Source organism: Marmota flaviventris, chromosome X (genome assembly GCF_047511675.1).
Source record: "Marmota flaviventris isolate mMarFla1 chromosome X, mMarFla1.hap1, whole genome shotgun sequence".
Taxonomy (NCBI): Eukaryota; Metazoa; Chordata; class Mammalia; order Rodentia; family Sciuridae; genus Marmota; species Marmota flaviventris.
This window is the reverse complement of record NC_092518.1, coordinates 113,525,059-113,549,972: the sequence shown is the minus strand read 5'-3', so window position 1 is coordinate 113,549,972 and position 24,914 is coordinate 113,525,059. Positions and strand designations below refer to the sequence as shown.

At 37.2% G+C, this 24,914-nt stretch overlaps 1 protein-coding gene across 1 annotated transcript; it reads left to right on the top strand.

Annotated features, from left to right (window-relative positions):
- The first annotated feature begins 9,348 nt into the window (after positions 1–9,348).
- Positions 9,349–10,272, top strand: LOC114096524 (olfactory receptor 5AR1-like). Its single transcript, XM_027940059.1, has one exon. The coding sequence runs from the start codon at positions 9,349–9,351 to the stop codon at positions 10,270–10,272; it is 924 nt and encodes a 307-aa protein (XP_027795860.1).
- Positions 10,273–24,914: the final 14,642 nt, after the last annotated feature.

Sequence of the window (24,914 nt, the reverse complement as noted above, 5' to 3'; positions counted from 1 at the left end):
TGGGTAAAGGAGGAGGTGAGAAAGAAGGGGGTGTTAAGGATGACCCATACTTTTCTGGCTAAATGGGTAAGTGGCACCCTTCACTCAGATGATCAGACTAACTTGGAGGGTGACAAGAATAAGTATGCATGTTTTAGACAGATTTTTTTCATTGCTGTGACCAAAAGACCTGACAGGAACAATTAGAAGAGGAAAATTTTATTTGGGGGCTCATGCTTTCAGAGGTCTCAGTCCATAGATGGCCAGCTCTTATTCTTGGGGCTTGAGGCAGGAAAAAACATCATGGTGGAGAGTGTGGTGGAGGAAAGCAGATCAAGACAATATACCAGGAAGCAGAGAGAGACTAAGCTCAGCTCACCAAATATATATCCCAAAGGCACACCCCTGATGGCCCACCTCCTCTATCCACAACCTACCAGCCTGCAGTTACCAGTACAGTTAATCCCTATCAGAGAATTAATTCACTGCTTGGGTTAAGGCTTTCATAACAATCATTTGTCTTGCAAACTTTGCTTTGTCTCACACATGAGCTTTTTGGGGACACCTCATATCTAAACCATAACAATGGGAAACAAATAGTAACATTAATTTGCCCTGCTGCTTCCTCGACTGCCTAAAAGACTATTTTGACCCAAGAATTATAAATAAAAAAAGTTTTGGCTTGAGTTGCTCAGATTTTCACTATCTTATTTTGCTCTTCTTAATAGACTTAGCTAAGTAATAGAGTGTAAAATATTTTTATTACTTTTACCTGCCACAACAAACTCTTAATAGAAGTATAGCTTAGTTTAAATAGAATCATTTGGGTGTGTAAACTCCATTGACTAGGTATGACATAACTTGGGTTTTAGACTTGGCTTTGTCATTATCTAACTGTGTGACTTAGAACTAGTAATATAACTTCACTGTTCCTTTATGTAAAATCAGTTTGTTTACATAGTAATTATACTCTGGCTAATATATTCCATGACTGAGAAAGTAGAGAAGATCCATGTTTATTTTGAGATCAAAAGAGCACCTACAAATAAATAATGTATAAATACATTCTGGATGGGAACTTATAATGTATTGGCATATAAAGCCACTAAGAGTAGCTACCATTTAATGAGAGCTTATTATGTGCCATTTGCTGTTTTCTTGTTTACCATCACAATAACCATATAAAGTATTACTATCTCATTTTATAGAGGAAAGATGAGACTCAGAGAGGGTAAACAGGCCAAGGTAACACTGGTCATAATTGGTAATTCCAAAAATCAAACACAATTTTGTTTTACTGTAAAGCCAATATATTTTCTACTTTAAAATACTGCCTTTTTGTGCATAGCAGGTTGCCTCTGAAACATGTCACTGGGCTCTGACTCATTGAGTCTTAGAAGTGGAAGAAAAGCTCTGCAAATCATCTGTCCAATCTCTTGTTTTATGGATGCAGACAATGAAGAGCAGAAATGGGATGTTATTAGCCAAAAGTCAGGTAGCTGGTTAGTGTCAGATCTGACACCAAGTCCCATCTCTTAGCTAACCTATCCTTTGCTCTTTCTAATTAGGGAACCTAAATATAGAGCTTGACCCTTATTGGTATAAATGTACAACTACATATCTCACAAGGGTCTTAGGACAATAAACATGTTAACATGCATATGGAAGAAAAATGTTTGTGGAAGAAGTTTTAAAAATGTTTACATAAATATAACATATGATTAAGGAAAGACAACCTATTTACACAGTAGCCTTTCTTTCTTTTTTTTTTTTTTTTTGGTACTGGGGATTGAACTCAGGGGTACTTGACCACTGAGCCACATTCTCAGCCCTATTTTTTATGTCATTTAGAGATAGGGTCTCACTGAGTTGCTTAGCGCCTCACACAGTAACCTTTCAATTAGCTTCAGATTCACCCAGGGGAGAATGATTCTGCATTATATGCTGTGCATTGCTTTCGTTAAACACTTCATAGTTGCCTCATGATTAGCTGTTTTTATGGAGAGAAGTCCAAGGAGCTAAAAAAATGCCTCAGTCTTTCCAGAAGAAACAATTGGGGGAGATGAGTGAAATGCTAAATGTATCCTTGAAAAAAAATAGCAAGAAATTGTAGGTGAGTAGAGTGGACTTGTGTATTTTGTTGAAGTCACACAAAGAGTCGAGTAGAGGGGAGTGAACAATAAGGTAGGTTCTTTCACTGAGAGCCACTGAATTGGGCCATAAAAACTGATCTATGTTGACGTGTCTGCCTGGGGCCTATAACTTGAAAAACTTTAGGCAGAACGACAAGTTTTTCTTTGAGTAACTCTAAATTGCTTTTCACATTTCTATTTTATGTCTGCAGAGGGTAAGAATGTAGCAGGCAGAAATCAGAGCTGATGAATTCTAAGCTTACATAAACTAAGGTTCCCAATCCTGGAGCTTTTCTTTTTCCCTGTCAGTAGACTTAGTAAAACAAGACCGATGGTCCTGAGTCCTCCTAACTCCTGTCCCATTACTCAGGGATTTTGGAGACTGGACATTGTGATGGCTTTGTTGAAATAGAAGAGGATTTAGTGGGCTAGGGTGTGAGGGGGGAGAGGCAGAGGGGATGGAGGGCATCATAATCAAGTGGATGACTTGTGTTCATAGGAGATGTGAGAGGAGGAAGCACAGAATTCAGCCCCTGCACTTGCCAACAAGCAATTACCCCTCCCACTTTCCTGAAGACCCTGCAGAAACCCAGTGTGCACAGTCATCCTGGCCCTGAACGTTTAGTCCCAGAGAAGGATCAGAGCAAATGCTTGTAGGTTTGACTTAGCACTCACCTTTATACAGTGCTGTTGACTTTTTAAAATTGCAGAACTTGAGCAACTTTACTGAATCATACATTGCGGATATCAAGCATTCTGAGTGCCTGTCTGACCTTTTTAAGGTACAGTCATGGTTTTTTTGTGGCTTGAGGTTATTTCACAAATATATTTCTTTTATTTGTTCCTACTGATTACATGGCCATCTAGCCTGTCAATATCTAATAGTGTGTTTAGCCATCCCCCGCAACCAGGAAGTTGGATTTTTTTTTAATGGAATGCCCTTTTCTCTTTCAGCTGTTCACATCTTTCATCAAACTCCACACACCTTTCAAGGTCCATATTCAGTCCTACCTCCCCCATGAAGCCTTTATTCTCTGCACCTCCACCCTGATCCATGCCCATTTTTGGCTTCTTATCCTTTCTTTGTTCTTTCATGTTTATTTCCATGAAAGAACAAATTATACTTACAATGTCTTCCCTAATATATTATATGTTCTTTGTGGGCAGAAATTGGGTTTAATGCATAAGTGAGTCTTCTAAGCATATAAGATCATGATTTATAGATGTACACATACAGCAGATGAATATTTGAACAGCAATGTGATGAACATTTTTGCATAATTTATTCTCATTTATTTTGAATTATATCCTTTGGGATATCTTCCTGAAATGGAGTTGACTGGGTAAAGAGCAGTTACATACCATCTTAGTATGTTCTAAAAATGTATATCACCTTCATCTATTTACCTACTGACCTGTTTCTTAATAGTGATCTGTATTCTATATATACCTATCATGTTGGGGAAAACTTTGCATTTTGTATTTTGCTGAGGTGATATTTTTTTCAGGTGATTATATACTAAATGTGCTCCCTACAGTGCATGGTGTCTATTATTTGTGACCAGAAGAATGTATCAAGGGAGCTTCATATTTTGATCTCCCACATTACATTATTTCTTTATATGTTTTGACTAGGGTGCTTTAAAAATTCTTCTCACTACCCATATTATCCTTTTTTAGTTATTTCCTCTTTGACATTCATTTTTATAGTACAGTGTACAAAATATTTTTAGTCATGTATTTGGACACATCATCCTAGTTCTCAGTACTATTGTGGCTTAGATTATACCTCAGTTTTTCAAATGGCCACAATAGCTGGATAAACAATGCTATTCTGTTTGGGGGTTTTTATTGTATGATTTCACCAGATAGATTTTTGTGCTTAACTTTTTGATCCATCTGCAATTTATTGAAGCATATGATATGAGTTTCTTATCCAAATTCATTCTCTTCTTACTATTACAGTTTTCCTGACAGCAATTATTTGTTAAGAGCTTCCTCTCTCTCGTTCTCTTGCTGTGTGTGTGTGTGTGTGTGTGTGTGTGTGTCTGTTTTAGAAGTTTTTATAAGACTTTGACTTTCTTTAGAATGTGCCATTTCCTTGATCAATCTTTGTTTTTTTAATATTTATTTGTTAGTTTTAGGTGGACACAATATCTTTATTTGATTTTTATGTGGTGCTGAAGTTCGAACCCAGTACCTCATGCATGGTAGGTGAGCGCTATATACCACTGAGCCACAACCCCAGCCCATCAATCTTTGTTTTTAACCCAATGTCCAACAGGTTTTTATATGTATGGCTTTGCAATAAAGTTTAAAATCTAAGAGGCTTTCTGCCATCATTACTTAAAATAATATCTTTTGACATTTTTGGCTTCTTATCCTTCCAGGTGAATCTAATCAATTTATTATGGTCTGTAAAATATCCTGTAGAATTTTAAATTGATATTACATTAAATCTATACATTAACTTAAAAAGTATCATCTTTCTTACATTTTAGCTTTGCCAGTCAGACAAAAGGTATCTCTTTCCATTCATCCAAGTCTTTATTTCTCCAATTATGCTTTTATCATTTCCTTTGAATATATTCCTTTTGTCATTGCTAAATTTTTCAAAGTACTTCTAAATTGGTGATCTCATCCGGTGCTTAGGGTTTTCTGCTGTAGGTCAGTAGAAGGATGTAGATACAGCCAAGGATGGCTGATCTACAATGAACTTTTTATTCTCCAGTATTTATCATGATATTTTTGTTTGATAAAAGCTTTATTGAGATACAACTCACATATCAGAATATATATATATATATATGTGTATATATATATATATATACATATATATATTATACAATTCAATATTTTTTAACATACTCCAAGCTTTGCATCCATCACTGTGATCAATTTTCAAACATTTTCACCACTCAAAAAAGAAATTCTATTCCTCTCATTTTTGCATCACTCTTCAAGACCCTACCAACAAATAGTGTAGTTTCTGGACATTTCACACACATTGAATCATACAATAAAATAGACTTTTAAGATGAAATAGAATCATACAACAACATAGACTTTTAAGACTTATTGAGCACCTAAATATACATTAAACAATTTAAATTTTTCTGTTTAATTTTCAAAAGTCATTTAAATTAGGTAATATGATTTCTACTTTAGATAAGGAAATAAATACCAGAGAGGTTAAACAATCTGGCCAATTATTCTGTTAGGATGTGTGTGGATGCTTTGACCAAATCTTTTACCACATACCATGCTGTTGCCTCAGTGCTCCTAACTGCCTTGCACAGAGAACAAACAGAAGAGAAAAAAGAAGGGCAGAGTGGTTTGTACAGCATAAACTCACAGAATCATAGAAATTTGCTTTCCAAATTCTCTCCATCAGATACTGAGAATGACCAGTGATCTTTGTGCAGTTTGACTCCCAGTGTCATGAGAAATTAGAGTTCAAAGCTGAAAAGAGCCTCAGGGACCACGTAGTTTAGCTGCTCCATTTTATTGATGAAAAAATTAGGACCCAAACAAGCAAGCAATTTGCTCAAGGTCATACAGCTTAAATATAGTGACAAAGAATTACCTTGCATTTATTATGAGAGAAATGAATGCACCAAAGTTGAAAGTTTCCTCCACAATAACTTCAGAAAACAAGTTAAGAGTAAAGCAAAATAGTCTTATGAAAAGGTCACTGAATTTGATCAGGAGATTGGGGTTCCAGCACCAACCCTGCTACTTGGTTCACTGAGACCTTAGATAAGTCATATGATCTCTCTGGGTTTCTTTTTCTTTACTTAGAAAAAAAGTGGATTAGAATCGATGATTTTTTGGAAGGCTGGCACTTACTAAAAATCTGAGAAATTTTTATTGAATGGGTAAATAAGTGAAACTTTGCTTAAGTTTCAAATGTTAGCCTATATTTGGAAGATTCACAGTGAACTACATAACTGAAGAACTGAGCAAGGTAGTAATCAACTTTTTAAAGAATGAGTACTCTAAATTTAAATGCTTTTAGAAATGGGTACAGGAGTGAATTTTTTAAAAAAATATGAAATGTCACTTCTTCATCAATTTAAATTGCCCATTCATCTCCAACAAGTAAATATATCCAAGACATGTTAGCCAAAATAATAATAAACCATTTCTGGTTGCTATCATGACAGCAGTTAAAGCAGTGGGGTGTGTGGATAGGAGTATCAAATCATTTCCTTTATAGTCTTAATTTTACATGTTTGTTTCCTTTGGGAAGAAAAAGCAATTCAATCTTATTTTAAACAAAAAAAGATTTCACCATGTTTTAAGGACTAACAGTCACTTAGTCATTCAAGTATTATTTACTGAATGCCTACGATGCATGCGGATGCCAGGGAAAAGAGTTATCCTAAAATGGGAAATGTAAAAGATGACACAAGAATGTGAAACTAACATTAAAAAGCCTGTCTTTCTCATCATACAAGGTATGTGAACTGCCTGGAGCTGTTTGTTTAAACCTTCACAGGTTGAAACTTTCACAGTGGAGAGGCAGAGAAGATGATGTGTGTGGGGGGGGTGAGTGGGAAGGCAAGGAGTGCAGCTCTGTAAGCATGAGCTGGAGCAGGCAGCAGAAAATGATCACATTGACGCATTCCTCCTCCCTCTCCCACCTTCCATGATGGAATAATAATAGGGATCTGTTCCATGTGTATTATATCACCCTTCAGAGTTTACGGAGTGCGTTCACATTCATTATTTTATTTGATCTTCATGCCAACCCTAAAAGAGGCATAGGGAGTACTGTTTTCTCTTGTTTTTGAGATAAGAAAATATGGGACTCAAAGAGGTTAAAGTGGTCTATCTACCACTGAGAGACTACAAACTATCTTGAGGACTCGAACTCATGTCTTTGTTACAGAATGCAGTTGTCTTTCCATTAACCTTCATTCATCCCACTCTTTTCTCTTTCAATCTCCCCATTTGGAGGGATAAGTTGCAGAATATTCCACTGGGCAGGTTGCTGTGCTAAACAGTAGCAGTAGCAGTTAACACCAGCAGTTTGGGTAGAACAACAACAACAACAACAAAATGAATTAGCACAACTGAGAGAACCTCTTTTCATTGGCTCTGGCCACACTTTATAAGTGTGGGAAGGGGAGTAAGAGTGTGGGGCATAGGAATTATGATTCTACTGGTTTTTCTAAGGTCCACTTCTATCAATCTAAAATGATACCAATTGCATATACACAATACCTCTGCTTCCACTTGGTGAAATACAGTGGAAAAGGTAATGAATATACAAGTGGAGTTGTCCTGAAGGAAAGAAGAAAATAATTCAGTGAGCACCTAATATGTACCCAGTGCTTTACTTGCAATATTTCATTTAATATTCACAGTTGCCCCATGACAGAGGTCCTACTTGTATCCCTCTTACAGAGTACACTAAAGCTTAGATAGGGTGTGCTGTAGATCTCTAGAACTCCTGAGCCAGGATTCAAAAACAACCATAAGGTCTCAGAATCAGAGACCTTAAACCAAGTAATGAATCTGTGTTTTGGGGTGAATTCAAACACACATGACTTTCTTTCTTTATTCTTTCTCTTCAGGGCTGGAGATAGAACTCAGGGCCTTGTGTGTGCCAGGCAAGTGCCCTTTCACTGAGCTACATTTCTAGTCCATGACTTTCTTTTTGTAAATATATATTTATTTATTTTTTATTTTTAGCTGGACACAATACGTTTATTTTATTTTTGTATGGTGCTGAAGATTGAACCCTGTGTCCCATGCATACTAGGTGAGCACCCTACCACTGAGCCACAACCTCAGCTCATGACTTTCTTTTTAATCAAAGTTGGGGTTTCCCTTCAGAGGTCCCCTTGTCCAGCCTCTAGTTAAACACAGGAACTATTTCTAGGCATGATTCACCAATGATTACCCAGTGATCCATAGGAGCTCAAAGTTGGTTTAGATTCTATAAATGAAGATGGAGCTACATGGACCCATCTCTTATTTTATCTGGTGCTTCATCCATGGCACAGCCCTGGCATTTGTTTTTAGGCAGCAAACTAGCATCATGGAGAGATAGCCTGTAACCTTTAAAGAGTGGGACAGAGCCCATGCACTTAATACCAAATGACTTCAACCATTTGGGGACTTGGTCCTTTGCTCAGATATATCTGTTCACTAAGTCACAGTTTTGCATTTGCATTCCCTTTGTTCCAAGCATGGTCAAAAGAAATGGTAAGTGATGAGCCAGAAGCTGCAAGAATCCTGATGGTATTGGTTCTTCTGTGGTTGCTATTTCATAAGACCCAATGATACCCTCAAACTTGATCCCAGTTTCTTATGGTCACTTAGGAGCATTCCGCATTTCTGCAACAATCAACCAATGGAGAGATGATCATGGTCCTGGAAAATCCTCTACTGACCAACACAAATAGTGAGTATTGGTGACTTCTATTTTTTCAGAAATGTCACAATACTGAAGGTGGGAGGAGGACCCTATCTGTAGATGAAATTGGTTGACATATTTACCAGTTACCTCATTTCCAATAATTCCCAATAATTCCTTGGGTGTGGTTTGAAAAGGGGAGAGAGAGTAACATGGAAGTCCATAGCACTAATTTTTTTCTTTTACACTTTTATTTTGTTTACATTTTTGTATTTAATTTGTCATATTTATGTTTTTTCTTTCCATATTTTGGAGGGAGGGTACTGGGAATAGAACCTGAACCCAGGGGCACTTAACCACTGAGCTACATCCCCAGCCCTTTCCATATTTTTTTATTGGTACAGTATAGTTGTACATAATGGTAGAAGTTGATGTTACATATTCATACATGCACACAATATAACAATATAATTTGGCCAATCCATTATTTTTTCCAAGAGTGTGTAGTCCTGTGTTGGTGAAGAGCAAAACTCTCACTCATTTCTTTCACAAATATTATAATGAACTTTTTGCTTCTTGGGCCTTTATTTTCTTCCCTGTGTTCCTTTTACTTTCTGAGTTTTCTTTACTTCCTTTTTTCCCCTTCCCCTTTAGTCTTTACCTCTTCCATGTTGTGCCTGAGAAATAGTGAACCTGTTTGGGAAGGGTCTAAAGTGAGACTACAGATGAGGAGAAGGGATGGATTGTGTCATGGATTTGTGTGCTTCGAATGGAGCTGTTTTACTCATATCATCCAGTTTTGTCTTATTTTCTCACTTAAAGCATATCTGAAGAGTTTTAACTAGTCTACAATAATTCTCAGCTGTGTCAATGGAGAATTCATCTATAGTGACTAAATTCATCCTTCTTGGAATGACAGACAACCCACAGCTTGCGGTTCTGCTATTTGGAGTTTTCTTTGTTGTTTATATCATCACTGTGTTGGGGAACCTAGGCCTGGTAGTCTTGATAATAATCAGCTCCCGCCTCCATACTCCCATGTATTTTTTTCTCTCTAATCTGTCCTTCCTTGATGTTTGTTTGTCATCCACCACAACCCCAAAGACTTTAACAAATTTATTAACTCAGCTGCATGAGGTTTCTTTCCTTGGATGCGTGACTCAGATGGGCATTTTTATAATATTTGCCTCTGCTGAATGTAATATTTTGGCTTCCATGGCCTATGACCGCTATACTGCCATCTGTCACCCACTATTCTACCACCTTACCATGTCGAGAGGTCGTTGTCTCTTCTTGGTAGCAGGATGCTACCTTGGCGGCTTAGTTAACACAGTTGCTGTAACAACTTCTGTCACACAACTATCATTTTGTCAACCACATATCCTCCCACACTTCTTTTGTGACATCCCTCCACTGTTGGCTCTGTCTTGCTCAGATCCCTGGGTTACTCAGATGTTGGTTGTTATCTGTGGAGGATTCACGCTGGTCACCTCCATTGTGGTGATCCTTGTCTCCTACATGTCTATACTCATGACTATCCTGGGAATTCCTTCAGCTTCTGGAAAACAGAAAGCCTTCTCCACTTGTGCTTCCCACTTCACTGCTGTTGGTCTCTACTATGGAACAACTATGTACACTTACTTGCAGCCCTCTCAATATGCATCCTTGTCAGGAAATCAGCTGGTCTCAATATTTTATACAATGGTGATCCCCATGTTAAATCCTCTCATCTACAGTTTGAGAAATCAGGAAGTGAAAATTGCCCTACAGAAAATACTGAGGCACAGTCTCTAATATAGTATTGTGTATTTCAAAATATAATAGGTTTTGTGAAGACTCACTTAAATTTAATTCACAGTGTTTTCTGTGCCAGCACATGAAGCCTTGGTAAGAACAATTGAATTGCTCTGAGTGTTCAGAAGTAGTTGTTTAGATAAACAGCAATGCAGTTGGAGGATATGGACAAAATAATACATATTTTCTAAAACAAGTGAATGAAATATGGAAATGTAGGTATAGATATATCGATCTGAGTGGTGATCCTGTATGATAGCACTAGTTATAAGTTAAAATAATTGTAAAATAACAAGAAAGTTAGAAAACATATAATTTGACTTTATGTTATTTGAAGAACATGAAGGAAAAGAAAGGTGGCGGGGGTGGGATCTCATGAAAATCAAAGGGAGATCTGTAGAGGAAAAGGAACCAGGGAGTGAGAGGAGGAAAGGGAAAGGGAAAATGATAATGGTCAAATTATATAGTTCTATTGTGTGCATGTACAAATATGTAACAACAAACCCCATCATTATGTACAACTATAATGCACCAATAAAAAAGTGGAAACAAAAGGAGAGAATGTGGATGACAACCAGAATGCAAATAACTGTCTTGTGCCACACATTTTATATTGAGGTTTGGTACACCATAGGCTGAATAAGGTTCAGTTGATATCTTTCATAAGAACTCAGAAGACTTCAGATATTTATCTTCCAATTGCTGTTCCACCGCTGCCACTTCAAGGCTGTAAAATGTGAGCATATACATAAATTCTTAGGTGCAACTATTGAGGTTGATAGGGATAAATCTTAGAGTAATACTCAGCCAAACAGTAGAGGACGTTAACTAAATACAATTGGAAGATCCTGTGAAAAGGACATTTGACCACTGGTTAGTGGAATCTCCAGCCCTGAATTACTGCTATGAATTTTTTTGTGTGCAAATTCTGAGTGGACTTGGACCAAGTTCATTGCTATTCCCCAATATACTTCAACAGGCAACACAAGTGTAAGCATAATCACAATTAATTAATTAGTCCATGACTAGACCTCGGCGTTTGTAAAGATGCATCAAATTTACAGAAATTGCTTTCTTATTCAAATATATTGACCAATGGATCTGGCGGATACAGCTCAGTGGTAGGAAGCTTGCTTAGAATGCATGTGGCTTTAGGTTCTCTTACTACCACTACACACATACACAAAATGGTGAAACCAAATATATTGAGCAATAAACTACAGATTCATACAATATAACCCCACATCTGAAGAATATAAACCTTAATATCTTTTTATTCTATAGATGAGGGAATTAAGGCCTAGAAAGTGACCAAAATCTAGTGACTAGTTGGGAAGAAATAATCACACTGGTTCAAGCTGTAAGTAAACCCCAAAAGTAATATTTACTTACATCTAGGTCAGGCTCAGTCTGGGTGCCAAGAATAGTTTATTTTCAACCTCTACTCCCAACAACTATGTAGCCTTAGTAGCTCTCCTCCATGAGCTCCCAAATCCTAGCTATGATTGAGGTCATGTGGCTTACTTGGTAGCCATGTGAAAACTAACTCACTTAGAGCTCTAGATCTTTATTTGGAGCTACCAGCCAGAAATTCCACTTGGTAGTTCCTCAGGTACTTCACACTTAATGTTTCAAAATGGAACCCTTCTTAACCTAATCCTCCCTCTTCCCATCTCCCATCTGTGTAAATGGTATTGCCTGGATATTAAAGGCTAACAACTAAGTGTCAATCCTTGATACGTTCTTCTTCCTCAACTCCCTACATTCTATCAAGTATCAAATCCTGTCAATTCTTCCAAATACCTCTTGAATTAGGTTCTTCTCCACTGCCACTGCCACTGTCCTAAATCAAGGCACATTCTTTTCTTGCCAGGATTAGCTAAATAATCTTATTTCTCTTATTCCTGAATACACCCTGGATCCTATCAAATCTACTTTACCAAAATTGCCACAGTGGTTTAAATGTAAATCTGACAACCCTTTTTTACCCTCCACGCTGTTTTGAACTATTTCATGTCACCCTTTGCATATAAGACAGATTCCAAACTCCTAAATATGGCATGTAAATCTTTTTATTTCCTGTCTGTCCTAGTCCTATTCATCTTTAAATTCTAAAGTTAAATCCCATCTTCTTTTCTAGGTAGTTTTGTTTGATGTTTCAGAGGGAAGAAAGAATTCTAACTGTTTTCCCTTTGTGCTTTGTGTGTATATTATAGTTTCGTGATCCTTGACTTTCTAGTGAAATTCTGTGCATTTTCCCAATTTTTGTTTTGCCCACCTCAACTGAAACCCTTTGGAGGGATGGAGCCATGTTTGGTTAACTTTTTTCATCTCCCATCGTAAGTCCATCTTAGGGCCTGGTTGCCTGGTAAAGGCTTAAAAGTAAACAAACAAACATTAACAGAGTTGAAATTCACTCACAACTAACCTTCTTCTTTATTCGGTCCACTTTCTCCCCCAGGCATTGATATATCCTATTGTGTAATGGAGAAAATCTTACTTACTGGAGTGCTAGACTTTAGCTGAATCTCTTGATTTTGTAAATGTTTCTTGTCACCCCTAAGTAGAGAAATGGAACCCCTTTTCCTTCATTGACCTTAACTTTCAGCACTCCACCACCAAGTCAATCCTTCATCCTCCTTGGATTTTTGCTTTTCTTTGCTTTCTGATTGGAGGACACAACAGATTTCTTTCTGCAATTCAAGAACCTCTTTTTTTGTGTGGTTCAAGGTTAGAGACTCCAAATCTGCAGTCATAAGTAGATGAACTCAGAGAGAGAATAGGGAATGATGGATTTTAATTTTTTAAGCTTTGGAATGATTTTTAACTGATTGCCAATGCAGCCCAAAAATACAGAAACATAAAAGTGCAAGAGTTTTGGCTGCAGAAAGTATGATTCACCCATAGCATAATACTCACCTGTCCTTCCCTGAGGCATCTCTCCAGAGACTCAATGACAATCAGAAAACATTAGGATTAATCAAACCTGCTCTTTTCACAGTACCCCCAAGGGAAAGCAATATTCTGGAAATCACTCAGCTAGTCAGTGGCAAAAGCAAAATTAGAATTCAGGTTTCCTGATTCATAACCCCAGAATACTTTCTATTACTATCCTTTCATATGATGTGATTCTTAACACAGCTTGGGAGGATGGGCCAAAATGGGCCCCATCAGATTGAACAGCAAACGTTAACTTATCATCTATTTCCTTGGCATGTGAAAGTGTCCCACACCTCAAACAGCCTCAGAAAAGCAAGAGACAGTTAGCACTTCACAGGCTGTTTTTTATATGGGAAGTGATGGACTTTTGGGGATACCAAATGCTTTAGTAATGGACATTCCTTATAATCAGTACTGGTTACAGAATTTGTAGGACCAGTATCAAATGTAACTCCCAATCCCCTTTTTCAAAAACCAGAAAAGATGTCTATTAAATGTATTCAAATAAGAAGCTTTTCTCCTTTTATTCTACAGTCTGATTTTCAACTTGTTGTGGTGTTTTCAATTTGCTATTTAATGCCATACCCTTTTGGGTGCAGGGATTCTTGAGAGGCAAGTGCAGACTCTCATAGGTTCCCAGTGACCCTGTTCTGTGACTAGGTACACATATCATGGTCCATCGAATAGCAGGCTCCTCCTCCCATTAGCATCTGGATAGATGCATTTTTCCCTGGCCAGTGGGTGGAAGTCAAATCAGGTATATCCCCTTCCTATGAGCAGACTGCCCCAACCTATGATGGACAGATAACCAGAAAGAGTACTTTAACTTCTGTACAGGTGTCTGAATGGGGTTGATGATAGGCCTGACTTATTTTCCTGCCAAATTCAATATGGCACTGACATCCTGGGGTTGGAGGAACTGACACTATATCCAGAGTACATGTCTCTGACTCCAATCCTCCCTATGTTCATGTCTAGGCCTCTGAGGGTGTAGGGTTGTAGCTGTCACTTGGGTAGGACAGAGATTGGGGAGGTTGGATAGGGTCCCAAGTATTAAGTTCACAGGATTGGACATCGAAGCTCCAGGGAGGTGGGGAGGTGGTGCAAAGTGGAACTTCTTTCTATCAGAGACTCCAGGATGTCAGTGCATATGCAATTGTCCCATCACATTTCAGATTTCACTTATAAAATCATTCAAATTATTAAACATTTCATGAAAGTAATGTTAAATCCCAAGTGCAGGGTTCTTTTGAGCTCAGGGACCTGACTACGTGTCCATGAAATCATCTCTATGTACACAGAAGGATTTTTTTTATCTTTATCAGGTAGTATTGTGTAGTGGTTAAAAGTCCAAACTCTATGGACTGAGTTTGAGTGTGTAGCTGAGCTAGACCTGGGTTTTATTTCCAGCACCATAAAAAAAGAGTCAAGTTCTGGGAATCAGACTGCTAGACTTTGAGACCTACTTCCCTTACTTCCTAGTTCTGTGAATTTAGACAATTAAACTTTATATCTCAGTTTCCTTATTTGTAAAATAGGGATAATAAAATTACTTACCTCTTAAGTTAGCTGGGAGGTTTCAATGAGGTGACATATCCACATTGGTTAGAATCATATACAGACATGGATATATTCTCAATAACTGTCTCATGTTATCATTTATAGCATCTAGGAATTTTCATTTTCAGTTCTCCAATACAGGCATCACGTTTTATTTACTCTGGCTTTTCAGCAGATGTGTATGCCAATGGTATTTACTCAGCTAACACAGCACATAACCAGACTTCATCTCCAGTGGCCTCTCAGGCTTAACCAGAACTCCACTAGATCTGTGCAAACTAAGTGAATCCAGTCAGGTGTTACTGGTAGATTTTCATTTTTGTTGTTGTTGATGTTGTTCATAAGACTTAGGGCCTGACCTGCTAAATCTCAAGACTACTTTAGCCTAGAGGATTGCAGCTGTAGTTCTGGTGCTTTTCTAACAGGCTTCCAAGAAGAGGAAATCCTCAGGGCTGGGGTTGTAGCTCAGTGGCAGAGCACTTGCCTGCACGAGTGAGGCACTGGGTTTGATCCTCAGCACCACATAAAAATAAATAAATAAATAAACAAACCAAAAAAATATTGAAAGAGAAGAAATCGTCATTGTTAAATAGTGATTCCTGGTGATTGGACCAAATGTAATGACTATCCAAGGTTATCCATGGGACCCCCAATTCATTTCTGCTGCCCCAGCAACAGCTCTTAGAGGCACGGACAGTCTGGGAGTCTTAGTGGAGCTTAGGCCAGCCCTTTCAGAAGGGACAAGAATAATCTCAGTGAGGGAATGAGGGTTGGTGGGCAATATTGGAGGGTGAGGATTGAGGGCTCTATGAAGCAAGGCAACAGCTCTGTCCCTCCTCTCCCAGGTGTCATGAGAGAATAAATGCTGGCCTCTGTCTGCATCTGTGGGTCAGGGTTTCAGAAGAAGCTGAACCTTGCTTTCCATGGAGCTCTCAGCACATGCTCAGACCCTCCCCCACTCCCGGCATACACTCAGGTGGGCTGCAGTCTCCCCTGCAGGTGGAGCTTCAGGTGTTTACTGGGGATCCCTCCTGGCCCTGCTCTAGGCAGTGGTGCTCAGAGCAGCTTCTGGCCCTGGGCTCTGATTGCAGGACCCAGCAGAGATCATGTTAAGCCTCACTGAGCTCAGCCAGAACAAATCCTCAGGCTGAATCTGGGGGCCTGAGCAGATACTGAAGGGAGGGACAGCTCTGGAGAGCCTAGTGGCAAGATCCTTCAGCCCCAAAACCTGAACAGCAAGTCTTGTTGGCTGTGTGGTCCCCAGCTATTGTCTAATGCAAGGACATTTTAGGGACTCCTTTGGCCTAGCATTGATACTTCTTGTATTAGCCAGTTGGACTTTTTGCAGGTATCAGATCAGGAACATTCTGTCCTTGAAGGAAAGTCCCTGACTGATTACCTGAATACTGAATGGCCTGGTGATCAAGCTCCAGTTTGTCAGAGAGACTGGCTGGAGTGAACCTGGAATTCCTACAAAGGGAGAAATCCTGGAACCTGAAACTAGCTCAGGTCTATCTACACAAATAATGTCTAAGGGTGAGATTTGGGAACCCAGGGTCTTAAGCAGGGGCAAAATGGAAGACAGGTTTCTGAAGAGGTGAGGTACCTTGTATAAACATGGCTAAGCTGGGATTAATAAGAAATAGAAATATGCAAGTCCACTCACAAATATAGGGAAAAGAATGGCAAGAGGGATAAGACATGCCAAAGGAAATGGAGGACATAACTTTTTCTCCATAGAATTTGGGCCCTGGAGAAAATTGTTAAGCACTTGAAGAAAAATTAAGACAGATTGTTTTAACTTTATTTTTTTTCTTGAAAAGTGGTATGTAAAATAACAATTTAAAGCTTAGTAAATTCCTACTTATTTTCTTTTTAATTTTAGAGTTATGTTCCTGATTTTTTTAAAAAAGGGTATCCTCAATTCATAACATCAATAAAGGTGTTAGTTTCTCGTCAGTAAGAATTGGCAGCTTTTCCACACATGCTGGTTGACCCTGACGATTAATTGAATTACCTAAAATTACCTTTTCTTGATTTTGATAGAATCACAAGATCATTTGGGGGGAATTAGAAAATATGGAGAAGTTAAGAAAACATAAATTGATCAAACTTGACATCTAGAGACAACCATTGTTAGCACTTTGGTTAATGCCCTTTTAGTCTTCTTTTAAAAAGTACTTGCATAGGAGTGTGTGTGTGAATGTATTTTTAGTAGAATAATAATGAAATACTATTTTGTACCCTTCTCTTTTCACTTAAAATATATTAGGAAAAATATGCATGTCAAGAAACATTCTTCTTCTTGAATTTAATGGTTGCATAATGCAACAGTGTATGGATGAACCCGCATGACTAATTATTAACAAAGAACTTTGAAAAGATTGATAGAAAGAACATATAGCTAACAATAGCATCTATCAATGTGCTCAAAGCAAAAGTGAAATACACAATTTGGGACGTGACTGCATTTTATCAAGTGCATAAATAGGAGCACAGGCTAAATGAAGTTACTGGGAACAAGAATTACCTCCTCTGATCAAATTTTATGTGAATACAAAGGTTTCAAATGGAACTTTAATTTGAACAGGTAGAAAAAAGAAGACGCTGGAATTCCAAAAAATTCTATGAGACATATGTCCTCAGATATGGACATTACTGGAACATACAGATTACTTCAGCTTAGAGCACTAAAACCAGCCTATCCCAGCCCAGTGAATGTCCATCCCATGAATGGGGGTCAGAGGGAATTAAGAAAACAACATCAGTCTCTAGCACAGTGTAAGAGCAGTCAGGTAGGAGGTCAGTGGTATAAGAACTTGTGCTTGCATTGGAACAGATGGTCTACTAAGAGTGGTAAGGATAATGGATGTTTATGGTCAGTCCAGAGGAACTCACAGAGAAGGAGTAATACAGACCAACTTGGCCAAAGGAAAATTATAACAGAAGTGGTCAGGATTGGAAGTTGCAGAATAGAAGGTGAAACATGAGGGTTGGTAAGGAACTGATGGCCCTTATGGTGTTTGGAAAACAGGATAGGTTACCCTGAATTGACCCTGGTCATAAGGGCAGTGATTGGGAGAAATCTAAGCAGGGCAGAAAGGTAAATGGGGACCATTCCCAATGAGGATGATCAGCTAGTTTCTCCACTATAGTGATGGCAAAGAAGAGGAAGTCAAGCCCACCAGAGGTTAAAATAAAGATCAGTCTGAGGAGGATCAGTCATTTCTAGGAGAATGAACTTTGCCATCACACTGGAATTCCCTCCAATGGTCACCAAAAAGCAACTGAGACAGAATTACTAAAACAAACTCAGGGATCTGACTGATATTCTTGATCTGACTGATATTCTCCTCTGTGCTGGTGAAGGTTTTAGTACCTAATACTCTGAGTTTTCACAAAATCAGGATAGGCAATTTGTAGTTATCCCAAGGGGTAAAAACAATTCGCATCATTTAAAATTCATTTGAAGCCATGTTTAATTAACATAATATTTAATTCTACTTTAATTACTTTTAAGAACCCACATATTGCTTTGGGGAATTAGTAAAATTAGACAAAATTAGTGTGTCATAACATGGAACATGTTGGGAATCATTAGTCTAAACCATCTGGATAGATGGCTGTCTCCTTTCTACTTGATAATTGCCATCATTGAATACCCTACATCTACCCTCCCTTCTTCCACCCACCTCCAGTAGGTATTCTCTTGAGAGCTGAGAGTTTTGTTTTTTTTTTTTTTTGGCCCGACAATGTTCACTTATCTTTAAACTTATCCTCTGATCAGTTATAAGGCAAAATAGCCTCAGTTTCCTCATATAAAACCTAAAGGTAATCACAGTCTTAGGATAATTGTGGGGACTCAATAAGATTATATACCTAACGTAGGTATTCATGAAAAGTCACCATTACTAGCAAAACTTACACCTATGGGAGATAGAGGGCAGTAGGTCTTCATTTATACAGTGGAACAAGCTGGAAGCAATAATGAAAATGGCCACCATAGGAGACAACCTTGGGTGATTTTAAAACTTAGTTCTGTGAGGAAGATCTAGTGGGTAGTGGAATCAATACTTCTTACCTGACTGGTATGATCTCCACATACTTGCAAGACACAAATACCACCTGTAATGCTTCACAGTATCCATCGAGACTGTAATGTCTCAGTCTTCAGGAATATCATCAATGCTTTTTTGGAATTACGGAGTTCATGTGAGTGGGGATATGCTTGAGCTTAAGAAGAGATGTCACTACTCCTTTGAACCTGGTTGGTGGTGATAGTGGCAAGGGAGTGGCTGATGGGAGAGCACAGTGTCAATCCAGGGTAAAGGAACAACAATTCTCTTTAAAAGTCAAATATGATTTTCAAAGTTCAGTGCCCTGAGTTGAGTTTAACAGCAAAAGTATAAATTTTGATAATTTTCAGTCTCATTGGATGCTTTGCTATCCAGTTCCTCTAACCTATAGGTGTAGAATTTGTATTTGTGGTTGCCAGGGTCTAGGAGAAGAGAATTGGGAGTGACTGCTGGGATGGGGATTTGAGAAGGCATGATGGAAATGTTGTAAAATTGATCATGTTGGTGGTTGCAAAACTCTGTTAATATACTAAAAACCATTGAATTTAGTTTCAATGGCTGAATTTAACCAAAAATATATGGACTATATCTCAATAAAGCTGTTGTTTAAGAAAAGTATTGGCCTATCTAGTTCTGATCAGGTGTTCCTGTAAATAGTATCATTTTAGAAGTACAGATAGACTCCCTGGGACTGACATTTCTAACCAGAAGGAAATAATGGAATATTTGCTTTATAAAAGTAAATTCTATCCCCAAACAAATTCTATTTCTGCTTCATATATGATACAAAGTAAATTTTAATTTTTTAAAAAATACCACATTCATATAAAACATTTTAAATGATAGTAAGTCAATATACAGTGAAAAATTTCCCTCTTATCTATGATCTCCTATCCTTTGAAGAGGTAACTATTAGCCATTTTTTATTCATCCTTTCACTTTATAAATACATAGAAACCCATCTTTGAAATAACAAATAGTACTTCACTGTGCACACTGTTTTTCACCTTACTTCTTTCACTTAAAATTATAGTTTGGAGACTGTTTTTTTATCAGCTATCCCAGTCGTCTATTAAAACATAAGAAACAACTTTGAAAGAGTGAGTTAAAAGAATAACTATCATTTATTTTGATCATGAATGTGGGGATGACTAGATTTAGGTAGGCAGTTCTTTTTAGGTAGGCAGTTCTCACTGAAGATCTCTCAGATGGTTGCAATCACATGGTGATTTGGAATAAATTTGTTTGACATCACAAGGCTTCATGGCTTACTTGTCTGGCATTTGGAAATAGGGTCAGGTGTCTACCTTAGACCCCTCTCCCCCCACCTCACCTCCCTTTTCTCCTCTCCTCTCTTCTCCTCCTCCTCCTCCTCCTCCTCCTCCTCCTCCTCCTCCTCCTCCTTCTCCTCCTCCTCCTCCTCCTCCTCCTCTTCTTCTTCTTCTTCTTCTTCTTTTTCCTCTCTCTCTCTCTCTCTCTCTCTCTCTCTCTCTCTCTCTCTCTCTCTCTCTCTCTCTTCCTCCTTTTCCTCTCCTCTCCCATCATAATGGCTTTATGGTAGCTAGATTTCCATGCATGGTGGTTAAATGCTACCATCACAATTGTTCCAAGAGAAATAGGCAGAAGCTGCATGTTCTTTTCTAACCCAGCCACAGAAGTCGTGAAGCGTCATTACTGCTGTATTCTATTTATTGAAGCAGCCATAAAGCCCAACCTAAATTCAAGGATGATAACACAGACTTTTTATTTTTGCTCCCTTTCTCCACTTTTCTGGAATTCTGATAACATGAACACTAGCTGTTGTTTTTTATACTTCCATATGTCCCTGGGGCTCTGTTCATTTTCTCAATTTTTATTTTCTCTCTGGTACTCAAATTTCTATTGTTAGTGACTTCAAGTTCTTTCCTTGCCAGGGTTACAAGTGTAAGCTCTTCATTTGGCCTTTTCTGGCAGGAGTGAGAGTAGGGACAAAGATATCTTGCAGTATGTGACCAAAGTCTAGAAGATTTTATTGTCTAGAAGTTTTCTGTTTTTGAGGCTGCCCTTTTCCTGATCCTTTAGCTAGAGAAAATCGGATTTTTCTCATTGCTTTTTTTGTGGGGGTGAAGGAGAATCAATGTCCACTGGTGCTTCTGTATTTCTAGTTTCTCCATTATCCAGACCAGAAAGTTAAGGAGCAAAAATACTACCCAAGGAACTCACTGTCATGCTATTGTTTGGGTCCTGAGATGCCAGCCTATCTGCCTTTCCCTCTGCACTTTTCAGTTTGCTTATAGTTGTTTTATACATAATGTCCAGGGTTTTTATCTGTACTTAAATCAGAGCAACAGGAAAGAAACATGTGTCTATTCTAATTTTTCCAGAAGCAGAAGTTCATAAAAGCTTGAATAATTTACCTGTTTTTCTTTTATGGCTTTTGGGTTTATGCCATACTTAGAAATATCTCCACACTGAAATTAAAAGACAAGATCATGCATGTTTGATTCTAGTGTTTTACTTTCTTTTTTTCTTTCTTTTAAACTTACATCTTTGATTCACCTGAACTTTATGTTGCTGCATGAAATGATATTGGGAACTAATTTTATTTTTTTGCATTGAGAAACCCATTTGCCTCAGCACCATTTATTGATTAATCTATCTTTTCCTTTTCTTACTGACCTGAAGTAACATCTTTTTCATATGCCGAATTCCAATGTAATTCTTTTGGCTCTCTATTTATTTTCATTGATTTCATGAACAAGTGCTACAGTGTTTTGTTTTACCTTTACTTATTATGTATAAAAGTTGTATGCTGATTCCATTTTATTGTTATTCTTCTGCAGAAAGATTGTAGTTAGACTTCAATTTTTTAACAGAAACTTTAAGTTTGATTAATTTTAAAAATTCTACTTTAGGGGCTGGGGTTGTGGCTCAGTGGTAGAGCATTTGTCTCGCACACGTGGGTCCCTGGGTTCGATCCTCAGCACCACGTAAAAAATAAATGAGTGAAATAAAGGTATTGTGTTCAATTATAAAATAAATATTTTTTAAAAAATAAATAAATAAATAAATAAGTTAAATAAAGGTATTGTATCCATCTACAACTAAAAAATAAATGTTTAAAAAATTCTATTTTAATAGGAACAAGTTAACATTATAAGTGCATTTAAGGGGAAAATATGTCTACCATTCACTTAAATCTACTTTTATGGCAAAATGTTTTAAATTTTTTTCATATGGGCTCTGTGCATTTATAGTTAGCTTTATTCCTAGAGTATATTTTTTATCGTTGCTGTTGCAGTTGCAATTATAAATATGATATCTTTCTCTATGGCATCTAAATTGCATTTTAAAATTTAAAATTTTGCATTATCCATATTATTTATTTCTGCTAATTTTAATGAAAAAATCTATATATTCTCAAATAAACTGTAATTTTAGATAAATTTTGGATGATATTATAAACCTTAGTAGAGAAACCTTTATAATCACTTTTTTGGCTATACAAAAGGTGATTGCACAATATTTATGGTTCTTAATTTTTTTACATTACTTATTTTAATGGTATTATTAGGTCTAAATTGCAACATAATGTATAGGGCTTATTTCTTCACAATTTATTTTGAAATATTTCAACCTTACTAAAAAGCTGAAAGAACAAAACAAAGAACTCTTAAGTTCCCTTCCCCAGTAATCTTTGTTTGCTATCAGTGCATTTGATCTCTCATGTGCTTTCTCTCTATGCAGGTGCACATGTGTGCATGTGCATACTATAATTACTCTTTTTCTGAACCCATTGATTTGAGAGCAAGGTTCAGACATTATGTCCAGTCACCCAATTACATCAATGTGTGCTTCCACAAAGCAAGGAAATTATCTGTCATACTCACAATCAGAAACATCCAATTCAGCAAATAAACATTGATATAGTACTACCATCCAATGCATATACTCCATTGAAAGTTTGCCAAGCATCCTCACTATGTTTCTTTCCATTTTTCTCTGTTTTGTTCCAGGACCCAATCTAAGGTCACACGTTACATTTAGCCTTCATATAGTTTTAGTCTCCTTTAGCCTAAAAAATGTCCTTAGTCTTTTCCTGACTTTTATGATCTTGACAATTTAAAGAGTGCATGCCTATCATTTTGTATGATGTTCTTCAACTCAGATCTACTTGTTAGTTCAAACTCATGCCATACATTCCTGGCAGGAAGACCACAGAAATGACATTGTGCTATAAGCACAGTAGTGCATTAGGAGGCATATGATGGCAACTCTGCTCCAGTGGTGAAGATAATAATCTTCATTACTTGGGCAAGGTGGTTTCCATCAGCTTTCTTTATCATAGAGTCAAAAAAATTTTCCCTTTGTAATGGTTAAGCATCTTGTAACTTAAATGATTAAGTATTTCTGCCCAAATCAACCACAAAGATGATAATTCTCAAATGGTAATTTTTTATTTGTATCATTCCTTCTATATTCATTAGCTTACATTCCACACAAGAAAGAACTTTAATTGCACTACAGTTTCCTTTTTATTCATACTCCTAAAAAATTCAGTATGGACTCATGGATGGATTTCCATGTTATACACTTTGTTGTAATACTTTATTAACATTATTTACTTTGATACTCAAATTATCATATATATGCCTAGTGGGAGCCTTTTGGGAGTTGTTTCAGTGTACTTTTGACACATCATCTCTGTCATTCTTTGATCATCTCCTTACTTTTCAACATAGTAAGATGTTCCAGGATTGTCTTTTACTTTCCCTGCTTGAGTCCTGGAATCAGCCCACTTACAAGGATCCTTGAATCCTTTGAGAGGATAGTAATGTATTTAGAAACCAAGATATGTGCACTCAGTACCCTCTACCAGAGATAGAAAATGTACATTTGTATATGTGTGTCTACACTACACATTTACACTGCACACAGATCTGTTTCTCTGTCTCAATCTGTGTGTGTGTGTGTGTGCGTGTAAAGTTGTGAGCACACACTGATGCTTCCAATTCAAATCCAACAATGTTCCCACTTTCTGTATTTGTAAACCACTTCTGTAGCATTCAAAGACCTAGCTCCCATTACTCTCAATATATTTGCTGATGTATTCAATAACCTTGCATATAAGTAGTCTTCTGACTATGCTGATGACCTCCTCAGTTCATGATTCCATTGCCATCCACACCCCACAGCCTCATCAGCCATGCCACCATCTAAATTTACCACACCATCACATCCAGGAGAAGGGAAAGGAAGAGAAAGAAGACCTCATTAATGTTTTTAGTAATTTACATGCATTTTTAAGTTGTTTTAAGGTATACAATCAGATCCATGAACAATGAAAAATTTAACTTCTTTCCAATATTGATGTCTTTTTTTTAACCTTTGCCTGTTTGCACCAGAAAAGATCTAAAATAATGTTAACTAATAGAGATGACTATGGACATCCTTGCCTTATTACTCACTTGTATATAATGTTTCTAGTATCTCATCAATAAGCAGAATACTAGGGTTTTTTTCTCTTTCTCACTTTCATTCTAAATCTTTCTTTGTCAATTTTCCCTTATTTTGGTGATGGTCTGCCTTTATTAAACAGACATGGCCATTGAGTTTTACAAAATGAATACTGGTATTTATGGAAATTATTATAACATTTTCTTTGATAAATTTATATGTTTAATTGTATCGATATATTTCCCAATACTAAGTCTTTTTTTTAGTTTCTGGTGTAAAACTCACTGTCTTGATCTATTTTTCTTTATAGCCGATGGCTTTTACTTGCTAATATTTAATTCAGTATGTCTTCATTGGTATTAATAGTTGAGAATTGACTACAGTTTTATTTTATCCAATTTTGTATCTGTTTGGAAGCTCTTTCCTTTCTCTGTAATCTAAAACATATTAATAGCATTAACATGCTTTGTTACTTTTTTTTAAAGAGAGAGAGAGAAATTTTTTAATTTTTTTTCTTTTTTTAGTTATTGGCAGACACAACATCTTTGTATGTGGTGCTGAGGATCGAACCCGGGCCGCACTCATGCCAGGCGAGCACGCTACTGCTTGAGCCACATCCCCAGCCCCAAT

What these genes read in the sequence shown, in the direction of transcription:
- LOC114096524 (XM_027940059.1), top strand. Translation starts at nt 9,349, where the DNA reads ATGGAGAATTCATCTATAGTGACTAAATTCATCCTTCTTGGAATGACA.